The 18,466-nt window shown below is 40.8% G+C and overlaps 3 protein-coding genes across 5 annotated transcripts in view; 2 read left to right on the forward strand and 1 right to left on the reverse strand.

The window, feature by feature from the left end:
• pdss2 (prenyl (decaprenyl) diphosphate synthase, subunit 2) overlaps window positions 1-2,145 on the forward strand; it is a 35,187-nt gene extending 33,042 nt beyond the window's left edge. The window contains exon 8 of the mRNA XM_077236649.1: window positions 1,716-2,145. Within this exon, the coding sequence (XP_077092764.1) occupies window positions 1,716-1,871 (156 nt within the window). The 3' untranslated portion in view covers window positions 1,872-2,145. The remainder of the gene's footprint in view (window positions 1-1,715) is intronic.
• Window positions 2,146-10,165: 8,020 nt separating this feature from the next.
• Window positions 10,166-15,085, forward strand: bend3 (BEN domain containing 3). Of its 3 annotated transcripts, none has more exons than XM_077236650.1 (4): window positions 10,166-10,473; window positions 11,206-11,260; window positions 11,961-12,115; window positions 12,268-15,085. In XM_077236650.1, the coding sequence occupies exons 2-4, from the start codon at window positions 11,209-11,211 to the stop codon at window positions 14,527-14,529; spliced, it is 2,469 nt and encodes an 822-aa protein (XP_077092765.1). In that variant the 5' UTR covers window positions 10,166-10,473; window positions 11,206-11,208; the 3' UTR covers window positions 14,530-15,085. The 3 variants fall into 3 exon arrangements, with proteins under 3 accessions (XP_077092765.1, XP_077092767.1, XP_077092766.1); XM_077236651.1 differs by having other exon boundaries at window positions 10,341-10,473; window positions 10,684-11,260; XM_077236652.1 differs by lacking the exon at window positions 11,206-11,260 and having other exon boundaries at window positions 10,305-10,473.
• Window positions 15,086-15,087: 2 nt separating this feature from the next.
• On the reverse strand, window positions 15,088-18,202 carry mtres1 (mitochondrial transcription rescue factor 1). The gene is made up of 4 exons (XM_077236653.1): window positions 18,099-18,202; window positions 16,620-17,059; window positions 16,233-16,305; window positions 15,088-16,023 (listed from the first exon to the last, which is right to left on the reverse strand). Exons 2-4 carry the CDS (start codon window positions 17,048-17,050, stop codon window positions 15,841-15,843), a joined length of 687 nt encoding a protein of 228 aa, XP_077092768.1. The 5' UTR covers window positions 17,051-17,059; window positions 18,099-18,202; the 3' UTR covers window positions 15,088-15,840.
• Window positions 18,203-18,466: the final 264 nt, after the last annotated feature.

Consider the following 18,466-nt stretch of genomic DNA (forward strand, 5'->3'; position numbering starts at 1 on the left):
GGTACCCATGAGGAAAAGAGATTGATAAACATACTAAATAATATCTTGATGAAAGTCTAAGATGCAAAAGAAAAAGTTAGATCTGGATAAGTGGGGTTGAAAACAAACCTCATTAGCACAGCATAAAAGTAATAGTCAATGTAAAGGCTGCACCAGGATATCAAAACCAAGTTCAAGAATGTAATGAAATATTTCAATTGGAGGGTAAAAGTTTAAGAATCAGTCATTGAAAGTGCATGTTGATCGACCGATGCTGTGAATATTGGTGGTTATGGTTCTGAGTGAGCTAATAGGAGGTGTTTGTTCTCTGTAACTGATAGCAAGTTCAGAAATTTGATTTCCAAAGTCAGAAGGAGTAGCCGGACAGAAAGAAAGAAGGGGAGAAAGATAGAGGCAGAGATGAGGTGAGGAGGGCACAAGCAGCTCGGGTCGCCGTAGAAACACGATATTAGGAGATAGAGTGGCAGGTTTATTTGTAGAGGAGACAGAGAGACGGTTTGACAGCAACATCACACGAGATTCTCCTTCAACAGGACACAGACAGACACATCACACCCACACACACGCATTACATATCTCTCTGTTATCAGCACGTAAATGCCGCATTAATATCTCCAGTATTCGCTCTCTGACTGTTTTTTTTTGTTTTTTTGGTGTCTTGGGTGGGTCATGACTCATGAGGTCTGTCAAACTGAAAATGTGAACGTTTTTTAGTACATTAGTCAATTAAACTGTAGCCATACAAACAACAGTGAGAAATTGGTCGGCAGTTAATGTCATCATCTGTCTCTCTCCGTCTCCCTCTCGCTCACATTGGTGAAAGCAGGTTTCTTCTGCTGTTTTTAACTCTAGGCCCCTAAGGGCTTCTTAGCACAACACATCCCAGAATTAATTTGGTAAAATAGCCTCCAGCAAAACATGTTTATAGAGAACAGTGGAGGACTACAAGACCATTTGAGTGGGGGAGAGAGTGGAGTAATCTGGCTTTAAATGTAATTATTGTTTATATATATATATATATATATATATATATATATATATATATATTTATTTATGATATATATTATTTAATAACATTTAATATACACTACTGTTAAAAAGTTTGGGGTCAGTAAGATTTTATTCAACAAACATGCATTAAATTGATCAAAATTTACAGTAAGGAGTACATTAGTAAGGTACATTTCTACAAAAATAACTATTCTTTTTAATTGTAATAAGATTTCACAACATTAATTATTTGATCAAAAATACAGTAAAATCAGTAAAGAAGCCTTGGTGAGCAGAAGAGACCTTTGTAATGTTTCAAAAACATTAAATATCTTACATACCTCAAACTTTTGAACAGTAGTGTATTATTTTTAATGTATTATATTTGTTAACATTAGTTCATGCATTAGGGAACTAACACTGAGCAAATAAATATATAATTGCTCAGTTAATTTGTTCTGATTTTTTTTTTTTTGCTGCTTGTTCAAATTGCTTAATTAAAAGCAACACAATTGCTATACATTTTGTCCTAACTTAATTCGATTGTGTTCAATCCACTTAAAGATATGTAAAATGGAAGTTTACTTAATCCGTTTGGGTGCTTGTTAGTTCCTAGCATGCTTTGCATATGGCTGAATGAATCAAGAGAGAGTAAATGTTGTAATTAAGTGTTATTTTATGTTTTTTGATATTTAAATTTCTCCTCATTCTTGCGTGTTCTGCAGCTCCGGGGCCTGATAAAGATGGAAAGTGGCGTGAGCCAAGCGCTTGACCTGTGCAGTTACCATGGTGACGAGGCATTAGAGGCCATGAAGTGCTTCCCACCCTCAGAGGCTCGGTCGGCGCTGGAAAACATGGCCTGTGCGGTCACCAAGTTCTGAAGATGGTTTCAATCTGGATGCATATATGAAACCAATTCAGTTTGATGCTCTTGATTAATGCTGAAAAATGAGCCCACCTGGAGTTTACACTTTTTTGGTGCTTTTTAAAGAGGACTTTCTTTGGAATGTTTGCGGTTCTGACCTGCTCCACAGATGATGATGATGATGTTTATGTAGTAATGTAGAGTGTCGATTACTGGACTCATACTATGCATTTGGTCGCGAAATCAGCTTTATCTTTTAAAATAAAATATGTCTTTTTGAAGAAAAAAAATCAATATGTATTGCCTCTCTTTATTAAAAAATTTCTGATTCCCTGTGATATTTAACCAGTCAATATTTCTGTACATCACATTAAAAAAGACAAACAAACATCGTTATGACAGTAAGATATGATCATAGAGAAACTTATTAGTATGATAGGGGGTGGCATTAACCAAAATGTTGTTCCGAAAACCGGTGAGTGTGTGAGTGTGTGAGTGTGTGTGTGTGTGTGTGTGTTGTGGGTGCCCGGGGTGCTCCAGCAGCAGTGTTGGCAGTAATAATTAATGAGGTGAGTATGTGACCTGAGTGAATGGGCAGGAAATGCTGCAGTATTGATCAGCTCAGCGAGAGGGCTGGCGCCAGCTTGGGCAGCCTGCGGTTTCCCGGGTGACCACGGGGGGGACGACTAGGGTGTGAAGTGAGGCGTAAAGGAGTGACGGTCACCGCCGGCAGCCGCTGGACCACACACACACTTGAAGGACAGAGAAGAACATATATGCAGGAACATCAGTTGAGTTCCTTCCATATCTCTCTGGCCTCAGATTTGTTGGCAGGATAGAACACCAAGTTTGCTCGGTAGGAGCGGGACAGCCCTCTGGTCATACATGAAGAATTCATTTTGGCCTCAAGCAGACCTGAGAGAAAACGCAGTGAAAAACTGAAGAGAACAAGGACAGAAAGAAAGAACAAGAAACCCTTCCTGACACAACAACACCACAAACTCTTGTGCTGTCTCTTCCTGATCAAAGTTCGTTCAGACTTTATTATTAGAATTACTGTGTAAGACTAACAAAGTGTCGAAGTATGGTAGACCTATTAAAAGTCATGAAAGGTCTTTTAGTCTTTATTTCGAAAGAGAATTTTAGGTTTTGGGCCTCATTGAGATTGTAAAAATCACATTTTAGTCGTGTGGAAATTTGCTTTGTTTAATCACTCATGGCTCATGGCTAATGCTTAACAGACTGGAAGAAATCAGTGTGTTATTGCATTTTCTGCCAATTTTCGTAAGTTGATTATTCAGACATAAATGGCAGAAACAACATAAGACAACACTGCTGGCCACAGCATGCCAGATGTTCAGTTGTGATAATCCAGCTCTGGAAATCAAAATTTATTAAAATCAATTTGCGGATTTGATAAAAATATCTGGGTAACACTTTATAAGGTAACATTTGTTAACATAAGTCAATGCATTAACTAACAAGAACTAACAATGAGCAATCTATTTTTACAGCATTAATTCACCTTTGTTAATAAAAAAAAATTCAAGTTTGTTTGAACTAATGTTGTCATAGAACTTTTGATCTTAAAATATATTACTAAATGTTGAGATTAACATTAGCTAAGATTATTAAACACTGAAGTATTGTTCATCTTCAGTTCATGTTAACTACTGTAGATGACAAATGTTAACAAATGAAACTTTATTGTAAAGTGTTACCAATATCTGGATTAAGTTATCTAATAGTTGTCTAATATTACTGCATGTTCTTGTGTTCATTTGAAAGTGCAGATATATAGTATATCGATATATACCATGATCAGCAATGCAACGATTGGCTGGTGTCAAACAACAACGTAATGACATCATATAATAATTAAAAAAAAGGAAACAGTCAAGCAGGCAAAATTACATAAAATATCTAATACATAAATTAAATGTGTACATGGTTAAAAGTGGGTGAGAAACCAAGCCTAAAGTTGTTTATCATAAGTAGACTTGCCAACACTGTTTACTTGTTTTGTAAAACTGATAGACACTTTCTCAGATTCCCCAGGTGGTGGTAGCACAAATATCAAAACTCAAAATATGTCAATCCCATAGCTAAAATATATTTAAAATAATGTCACTATTATGCATTACAAACAAGTTTCAACTCAAATTACTATACAGCAATATATAAACAGTCTGTAATCTTACCTTAATATTTTTATAGTTTTAAGATCTTCTTGGTCTTGGTCATTTTCATAGATTTCACACTGGCTCCTTCAATCATTCATTTTTTCTTTTATATTCAATCATTGGTTTATCAGTCAAATAAAGTATTTCCGTCAAATACAATTTATAATCTATGTCAAACCTTTAACCCACAGGGGAAAAAACAAATCGCTGCAACAGTTTTAAAAGTAGCCCAATTCCGCAGGAAAAACCGATCCCAAAGTCCCATCCCAAATCTCACGTCATTGGTTCAGCTGTTACTGGTCATAATGCTCAATCGATAGCACCAGTGTTTACACTTTTTAGAGAATCAACATAAGGTTTGTTTTTAGGCTAGTTCTTTCTTTCTTCTAGTTTTTATTTTATTTTGTTTAGAATTTAGTTGTTTTTTTTTAGGGTTAATCCTATATTTTGTACGGACAATCACCACTTCACAAATATTTTTTTTATATATATTTTTTTTTTTGTTAAAACCTGTGTCATGGGGTCAGACAGCGGCCTAACGAAAGTCAGACATACACACAGACTTTGAGTGTGTGATTTTATGGCCGTCAGTATCATCATCCTGGTAACCTGATACTGTCTCTGTTTTTGCGCATGAAAATGATTTTTGCGGTTTGGCTATTCGTGGCAATCCGAGCCCCTGATTACATGGTGGCTGGATTTGCACAGGTATAGCAAGAGAGAGGGAGTGTAGGATACCAGCTCAACTTCAGCAAAGCTCAAATCTATTACGACACTCATTTATTCCATACAGACAGATGACTCTACGCCTCCTTAATGCGTTTGGGTCAGAGATGAGGAGACTGGTCTGAGATCATTTTAATGTGACAAGTGTTTTAGGTCTTAGTGCATAATAAATGAATAAGAAGAGCTATTTTATAAGTAAAACTGTTTTGCATGTGACTCTTGCATTTTGTTTGCTTATTAGACTTTATCTTTAAAACCAGTCTGCTTTAGGAATATATGATAGATGTCTTGTGCTCTACTTTCTCCATCTACGGTCACATCTTTAAAACTCTCCAGCACCATTCTCGCATCACATCATCATGTTCCCTTTGGAAACGGGCTCTCACATTCCATGAAACACACTTTGGGGAAACTCTGTTTTCTCCGAATATTGCAGCCTGATTTGTTCACGTTTGTGCACTGCACGAGCCTATGGCATTTCAGCCCGCCCAAACGGGCGGAGCCGACTGCCTGTAAGCTTTTGATACAAAATGCCACACCACGAGTGTGGCTCTTTCTTGCCTGGGCGGAGCTCACGCTGAGGCAGCGCTCGCTGGAACAGACTGCTCTCATGGCGAGAGTAAAAGTATCTCCACTTTGCGCTCGCAGATAGCTTTCTTCAATGAAGACGGCCCTCGCGTTCTCCCGTTTACCTCCTCCTAGGAGCCTCGGAGGAAGAAATAGAGGAGTCAGAGGGCTGTGCATGTGGGTTTGCACGAGTGCAAGCCCAGGTGGTATTGCTGCTTTGCTCTTGTTCATTATGTTTGGGAATGTGTTTAAGGTTATTGCTATTTTTCTGCTGTTGCTTTTTAGGTGCTGATTGTAGACACCTACGCCCCATTTGCTGATTATCACCTAGCACTCTATTCATTGGTTCCTGCAAGAAGAGAGCCAGCAATAAAAGCAGCCTAAAGCCACATAGCAAGCAGAGAGACTTGGAGTTTTCTCTCCCCATGCAGACTTCTGCCCCAGACAATTTGCCAACCGTTGTTTTTCTTTGTTTTCTTTTGTTGTAAACCAGTTGAACTCAGGCCCATCCTTGCCCTCAGGATCCTGAATCGCGCATTAATGAGATGGCTATTCAGGATGTTGAATTTGAAGCAGATCCTCGCACAGGTCTGCCCAGAGGGTTGGTTCTTATCGGTAAATCTGAAAGAAAGATTCTTACTTTCAAATCCAAATAGCCCCTTATCACAGACTGTTCTTGAGATTCGCGTTTGAGGGGGTGCTTACCAATATACAGTCCTCCCATTCGGGCTGTCTCTGGCCCCACGCACATTTAACAAGTCCGTGAACACAGCTCTCTACCCTCTGAGGCAGGCGGGAATCCACGTCATGAACTACCTCGATGGCCAATGTTGTCAGTCACCTAGAACATCTTGGGCTCAGAATCAATTTAGCCAAGAGCATCCCGTCTCCCAGCAGGCGAGTCGCTTTCCTGGTGGCAGTTATCGACTCGGCTGGAACGCTCGCTGATTATTCAGCGGCTAGTGGCGTCATTCAAAGTTGTGGCTGAAATCCCGAGTCCCGTCCCACGCTTGGTGTCAGGGACAGTTATGCCTCAGGGTGGACCACCGATTGGGACTGACCTCCAAATGGAAGGTTGTCACGACAGATGCCCGCAACACGGGTTGGGGAGCTCTGTTCGAGGGCAGACCAGTGTTCGGCTCCTGGTCCAGCGCCTGCATATAAAGGGCCTCAAAATAATGGCGGTTTTTCTGGCTCTCAAAACCTTCATGCCAGCTCTACAGGGGCACCACATCCTGGTCTGTTCGGACAACATGAAGGTGGTAGCCTTCATAAATTGCCAAGGCGGCCTCAGGTCGTGGTCTCTTTACAGGATAGCGAGACGCCTCCTCCTATGGGCATAGTGCAACCTGGGCTCCTTGAGGGCAGTGCATGTGCCTGGCAGATTGAACCAAGGAGCTGACATGCTGTCCCGGGGTGGGGTGTCTCCAGTGGAATGGGGGCTCCACCCCCAATCGGTTCAGATGATCTATGAGATAATCTGAACCGCACGCAAACCTATTGCGCAAGAGGGAGAGTTGCGCACGGGGGAGGGAGGGAGGGGAAACACGAGAGAGAAGGGCAGGTCTCCGTATTACTGCAAAAAACATAAAGTGTACATTATTTCCTTCAGGCATATGCAGTCCACAGAAGGACCGCAGCAGGGAGCCGCTTGTCCGTCTGTCTCCCTGGTTGTACCGATCCGAGATGAGCGCATGCTAAAATGAGTCTTTAACGAGCAGCACGAAACTCGTTCACTGCGCGAGCGTCCCGTAGAACAGAGGCGCGAGATCTTCAGGAGGGCAGAGGTAGACCTCTTCTCCTCAAAGACAACTCTTATTGGCCAATTTTTTCTCAAGGGAACAGGACGCACTGGCCCAGGATTGGCCCAAAGCTCGTCTGTACGCCTTTACTCTGATCGCTCTGCTCCCACGGGTCATCAGGTGAATCAGGGAGACCAGAGGCTCAGTTCACTTGGTGGCTCCACTCTGGCGAAACCAGTCGTGTTCCCTGAGCTGATCGTGGACGATTCCGCTGAGGAAAGACCTTCTCTCTCAGGCGAGAGGGTCCCTTTGGCATCCCCAACCCGAGTCGATGAGCCTACATCTGTGGTCCCTCGACGGGAGCCTTCACAGCTCCCGTTGAGGGTCGCCAGCACAATAGCGGAGACCATAGCACCATCTATAAGATGCCTCTATACCTTTTAAAGGGTTTGTCTTCTCCGACTGGTGTGTAGTCCAGAACGAAGACCCATCCATTTTCGATGGGTCAGCCAAACGGTCCTTCTTACAAGAGCTGCTGGATAAGGGGCGTACCCTTCCATGCTCAAGGTATATGTGACACCCTCGTGGCCGGCCAGTCTGTAGGAAGGAATGACATGGTCGTCAAATTCTTGAGGGGAACCAGTAGACATAACCCACCTCACCCTTGTTGCTGAAGACAGCCGCTAGCTTTAGCGTCCGTCACACATGTGGGTGACTTGCAGGCGATCTGGGTGTTCTATATGGTATATCGTTCCCCAAAGCGTGTTTCAGGCAATGTGAGAGAACAAAAGCGAACACTCTGGTTACTAACTTAACCTCGGTTCCCTGAGATGACGGGAACGAGCATTGCATATCCTGCCGTGCTATACAGCTGCACACGAGTCTGCGCTGCCGCAGTCAAAAGATTCTGACATTACGGCATTCTTCGCCAACTTATAGGCAGTCGGCTCTGCCCGTTAAGGCAGGCTGAAATGCCATAGGTTCGTGCAGTGCACAAACGTGAACAAATCAGGCTTCAGTATTCTAAGAAAACAGTGTTTTCCCAAAGAGTGTTTCACACAATGCTCGTTCCCGTTATCTCAAAGAATCAAGGTTATGTTTGTAACCGGAGCATTTTCTGTTCCTGTCGCGTTCAAAAACATTTATTGTGTGTTCTGTTAGTTGGCTGACATTAAGGAAAAACACCCTTTAAAAATTTGAAATAACAAAAGAAAACAACAATAATAATAATTAAAAAAAAAAAGTTTGTGTTTGTCCAGCAGCTTATTATTTTTTAAAATATAATGTAGTTTTTGAGGATAGAATGCATTTAAGTGTCTTTGAAGTTTGAAGAGTCTTACTGCAGTTTTGAAATGTGTTCTTAGTGTAGTAGGCTACTCTTCTTTATTTTGGCATTAAAGCAATAAAATATTCTTTCTCGATTTGACGGATGTGATTCTTTCTCTCATAAGATAAAAAAAAATGAGATGAGCGCATGCTAAAATGAGTCTTTAACGAGCAGCACGAAACTCGTTCACTGCGCGAGCGTCCCGTAGAACAGAGGCGCGAGCGGCATCGCATGAGCGCGTGATGGATCAAACAGCCCACATTACCTGAATAATGACCGGCGTCTCATCACACCCACATCTCAAAAAGCCACGGCTCCGTGACCGTGACTTAATGCAGACAGTACTAATGCGCGTTACGGGACATTGGCCACATCGGCTGCAAACTGACGAGTGACTGACGAGTGTCTGAGAACAGTCTCGGAGTGTGCCTTTGCGTTCGCGCACGAGGACAGCAGTGGACTTGTTTCACCTCTTTGCTAGTGCGAAATGCTGTAGCCTATGTTGTTTTGTGGTTCGGGTTTGTAACAGACAATGTAACCCACATCATACATAAATAGCTCACATATGTATATGCTGTATAAAGTTCAATTAGACCTTCTGGATGCTTGAATGGACATTAATTCTTTCTTTTCTTTTTTCCAATTTCAAGTATAGGCTACTTTTTGGCATGATTGTTTTGCTTGTAGGAATATATAAAATAATAATTAAATAAATACATGCTTATATTTATTAATTATATATATATATATATATATATATATATATATATATATATATATATATATATATATATATATATATATATATATATATATATAAATGACAATATTTAAAATTGAATTTAAAAAGATTATTTACTTGACATCAAAACATGCTAATGGTTACAATACATAGCAAATTAGTCATGCATTACTTGTCAAATCCACTAGACGGCAGTCCCTTGTTAAACTGGCAGTAAACTGCATCATAAAAGCGCTGAGTCTGGGACAGTTCGCTAGTTTTAACATGGACAAGATTGAAAAGTTCACATAACCTATTTATGTTGTTGATAAAGTTAAAATACGAGCTAAACTTATTTCGGGTTACAATTTTATTCAGAATGCGTCTAAATAGGCTACATCATATTTTAGTCCGTTCAAACTCAAAAGAAAATTTCCTAAATGTTACAGATATGTTTAAATTTATTTTTGGGCAACATTTGGTTTCATAAAGAAAAAAACTTACAGAGTCGAGTAATAATAGGCTACTAATCTATGAATACCTGCTTCTTCAAATATGTCCTTAGCAAATTACTATACAAATATTAAATGTAAAACGTTCTGTGAGGACAAAGTACAGCCAAACAATTCGTGGTAGCCTATCGTTTGGGTTTCTTAGTGGCTAACATTTCCAATCTCATTACTCAGAATTTGCAGAACGTCATTTATTTAACCGCTCCACCTTCAAATCAATGTTTTAGAATAAAACAACAGAATGCACTATTGACACACTATGCACGAAATAATAGCAGTAGCTATTTTGCGTAATAGAGAGAAAAGCCATCTTGTATTCACATGCATTATTAATTCTGAAGTCATTCGGTGTAGTGCAAAATAAGCTTCCATTTTCTTTATTTTTTCTACATAATAAACAATAGTTATTAAAAGTTATCTAAAACAAATTCAACTGTATAGCCTACTGTGATGTATATTTGTGCTGTCACGCGCGTCTATGACGCGCGGTGATCGCCGCTCGTGGAGGCGCGCGACTCGTGGGGCCTACTGAAATGACAGAGTCACGAGAAGTCCCACGACACAGTGCGCACTTAGCTTATTTCACGGCCAAGGCGCCGCAGCTCAAGGATTCACGTGGGGTGGGCTGGCAAAAAACCCACAGCGAACCCACAGCTGTGCGGAAATGACACAGTACCGTCACGTCACGCGAGAGGGCACTGACTAGAGAAAGAAGAAAAAGAAAAGCAGCGGAGAGAAACACGGACAACAGTTACCCGTGGACAAATCCACTGGATTTAAAGACGCGACCATGGCTAATGCCTCCTAACCTACTGCACACGGCTGCCCTGCGTCGCAAAGGTGAGTTTGATTTCAACCGCGCAGGTAGTTTAAGCGCGCCGTGTTGCGGGAGACGGAGCGAAAACTCATCGGTGGATGTTTTTCTTGCCGCGTCACGCAAGAGGGAGAGTTGCGCACGGGGGAGCGAGGGAGGGAGGGGAAACACGAGAGAGAAGGGCAGGTCCCCGTATTACTGCAAAAAAAACATAAAGTGTACATTATTTCCTTAAGGCATATGCAGTCCACAGAAGGACCGCAGCAGGGAGCCGCTTGTCCGTCTGTCTCCCCGGTTGTACCGATCCGTGGGGTTTCCACTGGAAGAATGAGGAAGTGGAGCCGGTGGACGGGGGTCGGTACGGTGAAGCAGCGCCTCTCCGGTGCTCTGGCGAGACTTTACGGTGCAAGACATGAAAAACAAACAGGAAAACAATCTCACAGAACTTCACCGTGGAGAAAATTCACTCAGGGAATGTAACGTTTTACACGCATCATAATTTTCTCACGCTTGCCATGACATCTGTCATCAGTCGTGTGTTGCTGACTTCACTGTCTTTCAACAGGCCAAATGCTTCCTCTTTTTAAAACAAACCTTTATACAGAAAGATATGTTAGTGAGATATTTCTAAACTTGCATTCCCTGGACAGCTGCTATGACTGACAAGTGTAAAGGAAAAGTGCAAAAGAAATGTATTACATGTGTGATTATCAGATACTATCAGTAATCAGTCATGGGTATTGTGTGTCTCTTCCCAGGATATGAGCTCCTCTGTGTGCATGGTTAATGCAGACGGACAAGTGCCTGATAAAAGTATGTAAATAACGATTCACACTAAATGCCCCTTGAGAACTTTCAATGATACAGTTTTTTCTGTGTACTAAAATGCATTACACCACAATAAACAAATCAAATGATCCAGTGAAATGAACTGACTTACCTTAGCATCAAATGGGGATGTCGCATTGAAAGTTATTTTGGTATTAGGTAACTGGTGATTGCATGAATTTACAAAAATCACCTGACACAAAAATCAAATAGGCAGTACTAAATACTGGTATAATCAAAAACATTTAGCAGAGGAAGAACATCAGATGGAGTCATAAAGGAATGACATTGCATTTGTAGTGTAAATGCTAACATGTAAAATCAACCACTGCCTTAAAACTTGCGATTTTAAAGTCACCATGAAATCAAAATTGACAATTTTTTAATATTTGTAGAGTTTACTATAAATGTAAACATGCACATCATAATTTTGTTGTAAATTCAAGTGCCCGATAAAGATAAAAATGTAAACGGAGATGCATGTTACTACCAGCTGTAAATGTTCAGCTGATGATTTGTGATCAATCACTTGAGACAGATCTTAAAACCAGGTGTAAACAAGGCAAGTTTTCTATAAACAAGTATCCTGTAACGTCTTTAAAGTTGTGCAGAATTGTGTGAGATAATGTCTATCAGCATTTTTCAGCATTCTTGAATAGTTATGAACACTTCGGTTTTTCTTCAGAAGTTAAAGTCGAGAAAGATGCAGAGGCCATTATTGAAAACTCAGAGGGAAAGATGGAGAGCTTCATTAAGCGCATTACAAAACGTTTAGCAACACATGCAGGCCCTGAGGTGGAATGGTCCACTAGCGGGAAGAGGGTCAAGGTGACAACACAGGTAAGATGAAAAGGAACATCTGTTACAATAACAACTTCAGTTCTTCTACAGATTAAACATTGTATTTGAGATAGAATTTGTCAAGAGTTGTCTGGTCTGATAATTCTTTTGGTGCAAACTATTAACGGTAAAATTTCCCACTTACTTTCCAGGCAGGAGAACATCCTGACGGCAGTTCAGATGATGGAAGCAGGTCATGCTCTCACGGCCACAGATTATCACCTCAGGAGCAGATTTCCATCTCTTCATACAGGAAACCACTCTACAGCATCACGCATCGTATTGCTGAGCGTAAAGCTGCATCCAATCTGGACCAGCACGGAGCTCACAATGGAGTCAGAGCAAGCCATAATGGTGTCCAGTTCCAAAAACTGGGCAATTCTAGAAAGCATCACATGTTTAAGGCCTCCCCTACTGTGGGGATCACAGGTTCTCCTACTGCCTTGGATTCTCACCTCTACCCGCTCATCGAGAAGATGTTCTTCCTCCTCAACACACTGAATTCCAGTATGACCCAGCTGCACAGTAAGGTGGACTTGCTCTCGTTGGAAGTGACGCGCATTAAAAAGCAGATGAAGCCCTCTGAGATGGTCATGGAATTTCAACCTCCCCCTGAATACCAGTTGACTAGTGATGAGCTCACCCAGCTGATGGAGCAAACGTCCACTGCGGGCGAGCTTGGTTGCCGACTCCTCGTTCAACTGTTCCCAGAACTTTTCACAACAAAGGAATGCATGCACAGCTGCAACACATGCAGCATTACAACTAAACGGACGTTAGATTCATTGCACCTTCAGTTAATACGCAACTATGTGGAAGTCTGCTACCCGCTGGTAAAAAATGAAAATGTCTGGCAGACGGAGTGCTTGCTGCAGATCAATGATTTCTTGAATCGTTTCTGGGCTCAGAAGGACATGGAGAGTGGTCAGATGTGTGACAAACAGGCTCCGATGGTTGTTGGGTTTGACATGGAACCGAATCACACTTTCCATTTTATCAGTGAAGATGCCCAGGACGAGAGTCTTTCCCTCAACTCTGGAGAGAACAATGATGTTCATTCTAATAATGTCAGCTCAGATATAGCGTTCGACCCCCATGAGGCTGCTGGTGACGACTCTGAAGACTTGACTTCTCCAGAGGAGCTTGTCGTTTTTTTGTTGAACAGACTCTTCCCAGAGGTGTTTGAGGAGGGCAAGTTGCCAGAGGGCCACAACAGCATTGGACAGTTGATTATTGCCTCGGACAGACTGGAAATTATACGAAAATACATGGAGGCCAATTTCCCTGATATCCCAGAGGAAACCTGGCTGCAGTTGTGTGTACAACGAATGGAGGAAGCACTGGAGAACTCTTCAGTAAATGGCAGTGGTCTTGACACCCGAGAGATGTATGATACCTCCCGTCTCCCTGATAACATCTCCATTGTTAAGATCGGTGAGCTGTGTGATTACGAGAAACCAAATCGCAGGTCTAAAAAATCATGGCTCGAGCCTGTGGATTTCGATAAACTACAGATCCCACCTCCAGTCTTTGATGTTCCACAGGAATATTTACTTACTAAGGAACAGCTAAAATGCAACTACGAATGCAGTTTATCAATTGGGAACTTTGCCTCTCGTCTCCTAGTTGTCATGTTCCCTGAGCTCTTCACTTTTGAGAATGCGCGAAAATACTACAACTGCAGTGGATCTTTAGGAAAGAAACAGCTGGATCCTATACGAATCAATCTCATCCGACATTACGTCCAGCTACTCTACCCACAAGCTAAGAACGACCGTGTGTGGACTCTTGAGTTTGTCGGCAAACTTGATGAGCGTTGCAGGCGACGGGATACTGACCAACGACGTTCATACCAGCAACAACGGAAGGCCTGTTCGCCTGACCAAGAGCCTGACCCAAAAGACTCTCTGATAACTGCTGGCCAAATCAATGTTCTCACTTCAGATCGTGTGAAAGAGGACTCTGAAGTCCTGTCTTCACCCCTGGAGAAAAGCAGCAAAGATTTCTGCAAGATTCCTCTGGAGGACCTCTCTGTGTCTACCCCAGACTTCCCAGTGCCTTCTGACTACCTGCTCACGGATGCTGAAGTGAGGGAGATTGTCCAACAGAGTCTGTCTGTGGGAAATTTTGCTGCCCGCCTTCTCGTTCGTCTTTTCCCAGAGCTTTTCACGCAGGACAATTTACGGCTGCAGTACAACCACTCTGGGGCCTGCAACAAGAAACAGCTGGACCCTGTGCGCCTCAGACTTATTCGTCATTACGTGGAGGCCGTTTACCCTGTTGACAAAATGGAGGAGGTGTGGCACTATGAATGCGTGCCAAGCATTGACGAGCGCTGCAGGCGCCCGAATCGCAAGAAATGTGACATTCTAAAGAAGGCAAAGAGATCAAACAACACTGTGACTTATTCTTAATCAATGTTCCTGCAAAGTGCAGACCTGTTTTCCTATATTTTACACAACATACCTGTTATTTGCACAAGTCCATAAGCTGAAGCATATTGAAACTTGTCCTTGTTTAAGGTCTTCTTCGGCTGGTCGAGTTCATGTCCATGGCCTTTAAACAGGATGGGATAGTATGTGACAGAAAAGTTTCTGATTGAAGCCACTATCACTTGACAGATATTAGTGTTACTATTTATATGCCAAAATATTATTGATGTTATTCTAATGATTAATTGATAAGCTAATGTTAGCCTTAAATCAACTTAAATGTAAACATATAGTACTTTAAAAATAATAGGTCACTTTAGTTTGGGGTGTGGGTAGAGAAGATGCATATATATAAAGAAGATACAGTATATATATATTGTTTTAAGTTGTAGCAATGTTGCAGCACTGGCTTTTTCTAATTATCAACATATTGAAGTATGTCTTGCCTTACACGAAGTCAAACTTACTCATCTGTACTAAACTATAGCACCAGGTTATATGTTATATATTTTTAAATAAAAATTCACTTCCTAGATGAGATGGGTTTCATGATCCTTTTTATTATAATTCATATACACAAATGAGGGTCAGAGGAAACCATACAAAACCTAAGGTAGGACAGATAATTTGCATTTTTGATGTTTATCAAGACTGATCAAATTGGTTTTCTTTGCATTATAAAAAAGAAAAGAAAAGAAAGAACTACAGTTTTGGAACCTGTATTTGTTTGGGTTTGGACTCACATTTGAATCATTTGGGTGGTGCAACAATTTTTTTTTAAGTCTGGCTCGGTTATTGCCATTGTATGCAGAGGCACTCTGTACCTTTGCTGAAAAAACTGCTCACTGAAAATCTACCAATGTCAGAAAGACAATAGTATAAGCTAAATAAGCTATAAACGGGATCAGAAATCCTGAAAACATTTGCTATCAAAAACACTGTCTGATCTACTGTATCTCACAATGGTATTTTTGTGAATATCGTAAATACTAAATAATAATAATAAAAAAATGCACATAACCTAAACCACCTCTAAATAATTGGATGCATTTGTGTTCCATTTGTGACCTGTAAAGTTCATTGAATCCATCTTCAAGTAGTATGAAAGTTATGAGAACGACTGTCGAGTGAACAGATGTGAGAAAGTCCGTCAGTTTTTGTTGTACAGAGAAAACACCTCATTGAATTCGCAATCTGCAGTTTCAGAATTAAACAGCTGGAGAGTGGAATAGAAAATACCACTTTTGTCCCAGTTTCTGACCTTTCACCTATTAAACATCATAGAACTGGCGTTCACTGCTTGTACACATCCTTTTTGGGAAGTTGTAGGTGTTTCCAGCTTCTTAGAACGACTCTCTGCTTTTCTGCATCTTTTGTCCCGCCAACCACCTTTTTTAAGATCACTCTTTTCAGCAAGACTGTGTCCATTTCCTTGTCCTCATTTAGAATCAGATCCAGTGTATCCCCCACTTTAACCTGTAGGAGGCAGCAGAACATAGACTGTTATATTAATAAGGAGCCATTTCTGCTTTTACTAATCACTACTCAGATAAATTGAATCAAGCCAGGAACGGGAAGCTACCACAAGCAGGGTAAGTTTCTTTATTGCATCCATAATTAAAGCTAGTGTTAAATATTTATAAGGAAAGTTCTTCTGATTATACCACTAGAGGGCGCTGACTCACCATTTTGCTCTTTTTTGAGAGCTTTTGACCATTCAGTCTCAATTTGAGGCTATAAAAAGCATCTTCCACTCCACTGTAAAAGAGATGCATGGTGTATGTTAGTCACTACCACTGGCCAAAACACACACACTAAAGGTACAGGAAAAAAAAATAAAACAGAAATATGAGCAAAGAACTCATCCATTCTCTGAAGGGGTTCTATGAGGTAAAACAAGGAGTTGTCCTAATAACAGATGGCTGATCTGTTCTGAACTATTACAGTCAAAGTTATTACAGCTAAATAAAGATTCAACTACATCATCACAGCTGCAATTGGAACTGAAAACACTACTTTGCAACTGAGACAGAATTAACCATGATGAGCGCCCGTATTTCTGACTGACTTACTGTCGTGCAATGTCCAATCCAGCCTTCAAAACCAGATCGAAACGTAGAGATGGGACAGTTTTTTCATGGTCTTTGTAGTCTTTTGGCAGGCCTGGGTCATCTTGAAGCTCGTCCTCATAATCACTAGCCTCTGCACCCTCCTGCTCCTCCACCTCCTCCTCTTCTTGCTGCACTACTTTCTGCTTCCCTTTCTTTCTCGTGCTCTTGAGCCGTGTTTGATGGAGCAACCAGCTTTGCCGAGCATCCCACGATTTTGGCCACATGGCTGTTCGGTGCGTCTGGGGAGTGGCTGAACCCCACAGCTGACGAGCATGTAAACTCTGTGGGCACCACATGATGAGGCCAGAGCCATGGCACGGTGAGAGCAGCTGCAGGGAGTTCAGTCTGCCCAGCTGCCGCAGAGCCAGAGCCTGCACTGACAGGCTCTGCATACTGTCACACTGAACACAGACACAAGGGGAAAAGATCACCAGACCTATACATAAATATATTGTGCTCTTTTTATATAGTTATATACTTATTTCTATTCACTTATTTTACTTTTATTCTTGTTATGTGTGTCTTGTTGCTGTGCTTCTGTCACCAAGACAAATTCACTGTATGTGTAAGCATACTAGGCATTAAAGCTAATTCTGATTCTGATTAATTAAACATTTTAAATAGCCTGCAAAAATTAACATTTTGTCAGAACCTCTTAGTAAATAATGTTATTTTGTTGAGTTGTCTGTTCAGAATCGTGGGAGAATCGGGATCTCTGTTTGAAATAACATAAACAACAATAAAATCGTGATTCTCAATTATCCAGAACTGTGGAATTCTAGTTAACTTTTACATTCTTCAAAGTCACCAAACTTTGCCAAGATTCAGCTCTAAATACTTTGGAGATATATATATATATATATATATATATATATATATATATATATATATATATATATATACAGACAATAAATACAATGCATAAGTAATGCCGATATTTTTTTAGTTAAACTCCATTAGCTGTGTGTCTATTTTGTACAAGTTCGTGGTAGTTTCTAGTTTCAAGTTTGTATTTAACATCATGAATTGCAATACACACAGCTGAATTTCTACATCTAACGTTAACGTTACACCCAAATGGTAAATGGTTTTGAAAGACTGCAGCTCAGCTGACAGCACTGACAACTATTGACATGGCTTTCAAATCATCTAAGTTAAACTTCATATGACGCCATGGATTTGTCCGTACATAAATAAATAACTAATTTGAAGTGCGAACCGAAATGATATGAAGTATACAGACATAAGGAATAGCGTGATACAATTTGTAAAAATCTGACGCATTTTCATGACAGCATTAGAATTTGCATATTAGACAGCAACTCATATTGTGCTTCTTCCCCACACCACTGCTCAGGCCAATAATCAAGGATACGTCACCATCAACAAATGCATAAACAACACTTTTGTGTTAAACAACTACATAAACACGAATTTTACCTATTTGAGTTGAAAGATCTCCCCTTGACTCTCTAATCTCGACCAACGAGCACAGAAAACCATACCAGTCGTTGCAGCTGTAGTAGTGCACTTATTACAGCGCCATCTAGAGTCGGGATGAATTGTTATTCACAATGCAGAATAATAGGTCTAATGCACACACATGGTGATATCATAAAGTTATTTATACATTAGCTAATAAGCATTATTATTATTATTTTTCTTCAGAATTTACAGAATTCTCTGTGCACTACTATCTATGCGGTTCTACTGTATTCTCCATTACATTTAGAAAACTAAACTCCCGCCCAGTCAAACGCTCTTGTTTCTCTGGATTGGTGGCTGGCGGTCAACATCTGGGGGCCAGC

Source organism: Siphateles boraxobius, unplaced genomic scaffold (genome assembly GCF_051911475.1).
Source record: "Siphateles boraxobius isolate OS27281-9 unplaced genomic scaffold, OSU_SipBor_1 20, whole genome shotgun sequence".
NCBI classification, from domain to species: Eukaryota; Metazoa; Chordata; class Actinopteri; order Cypriniformes; family Leuciscidae; genus Siphateles; species Siphateles boraxobius.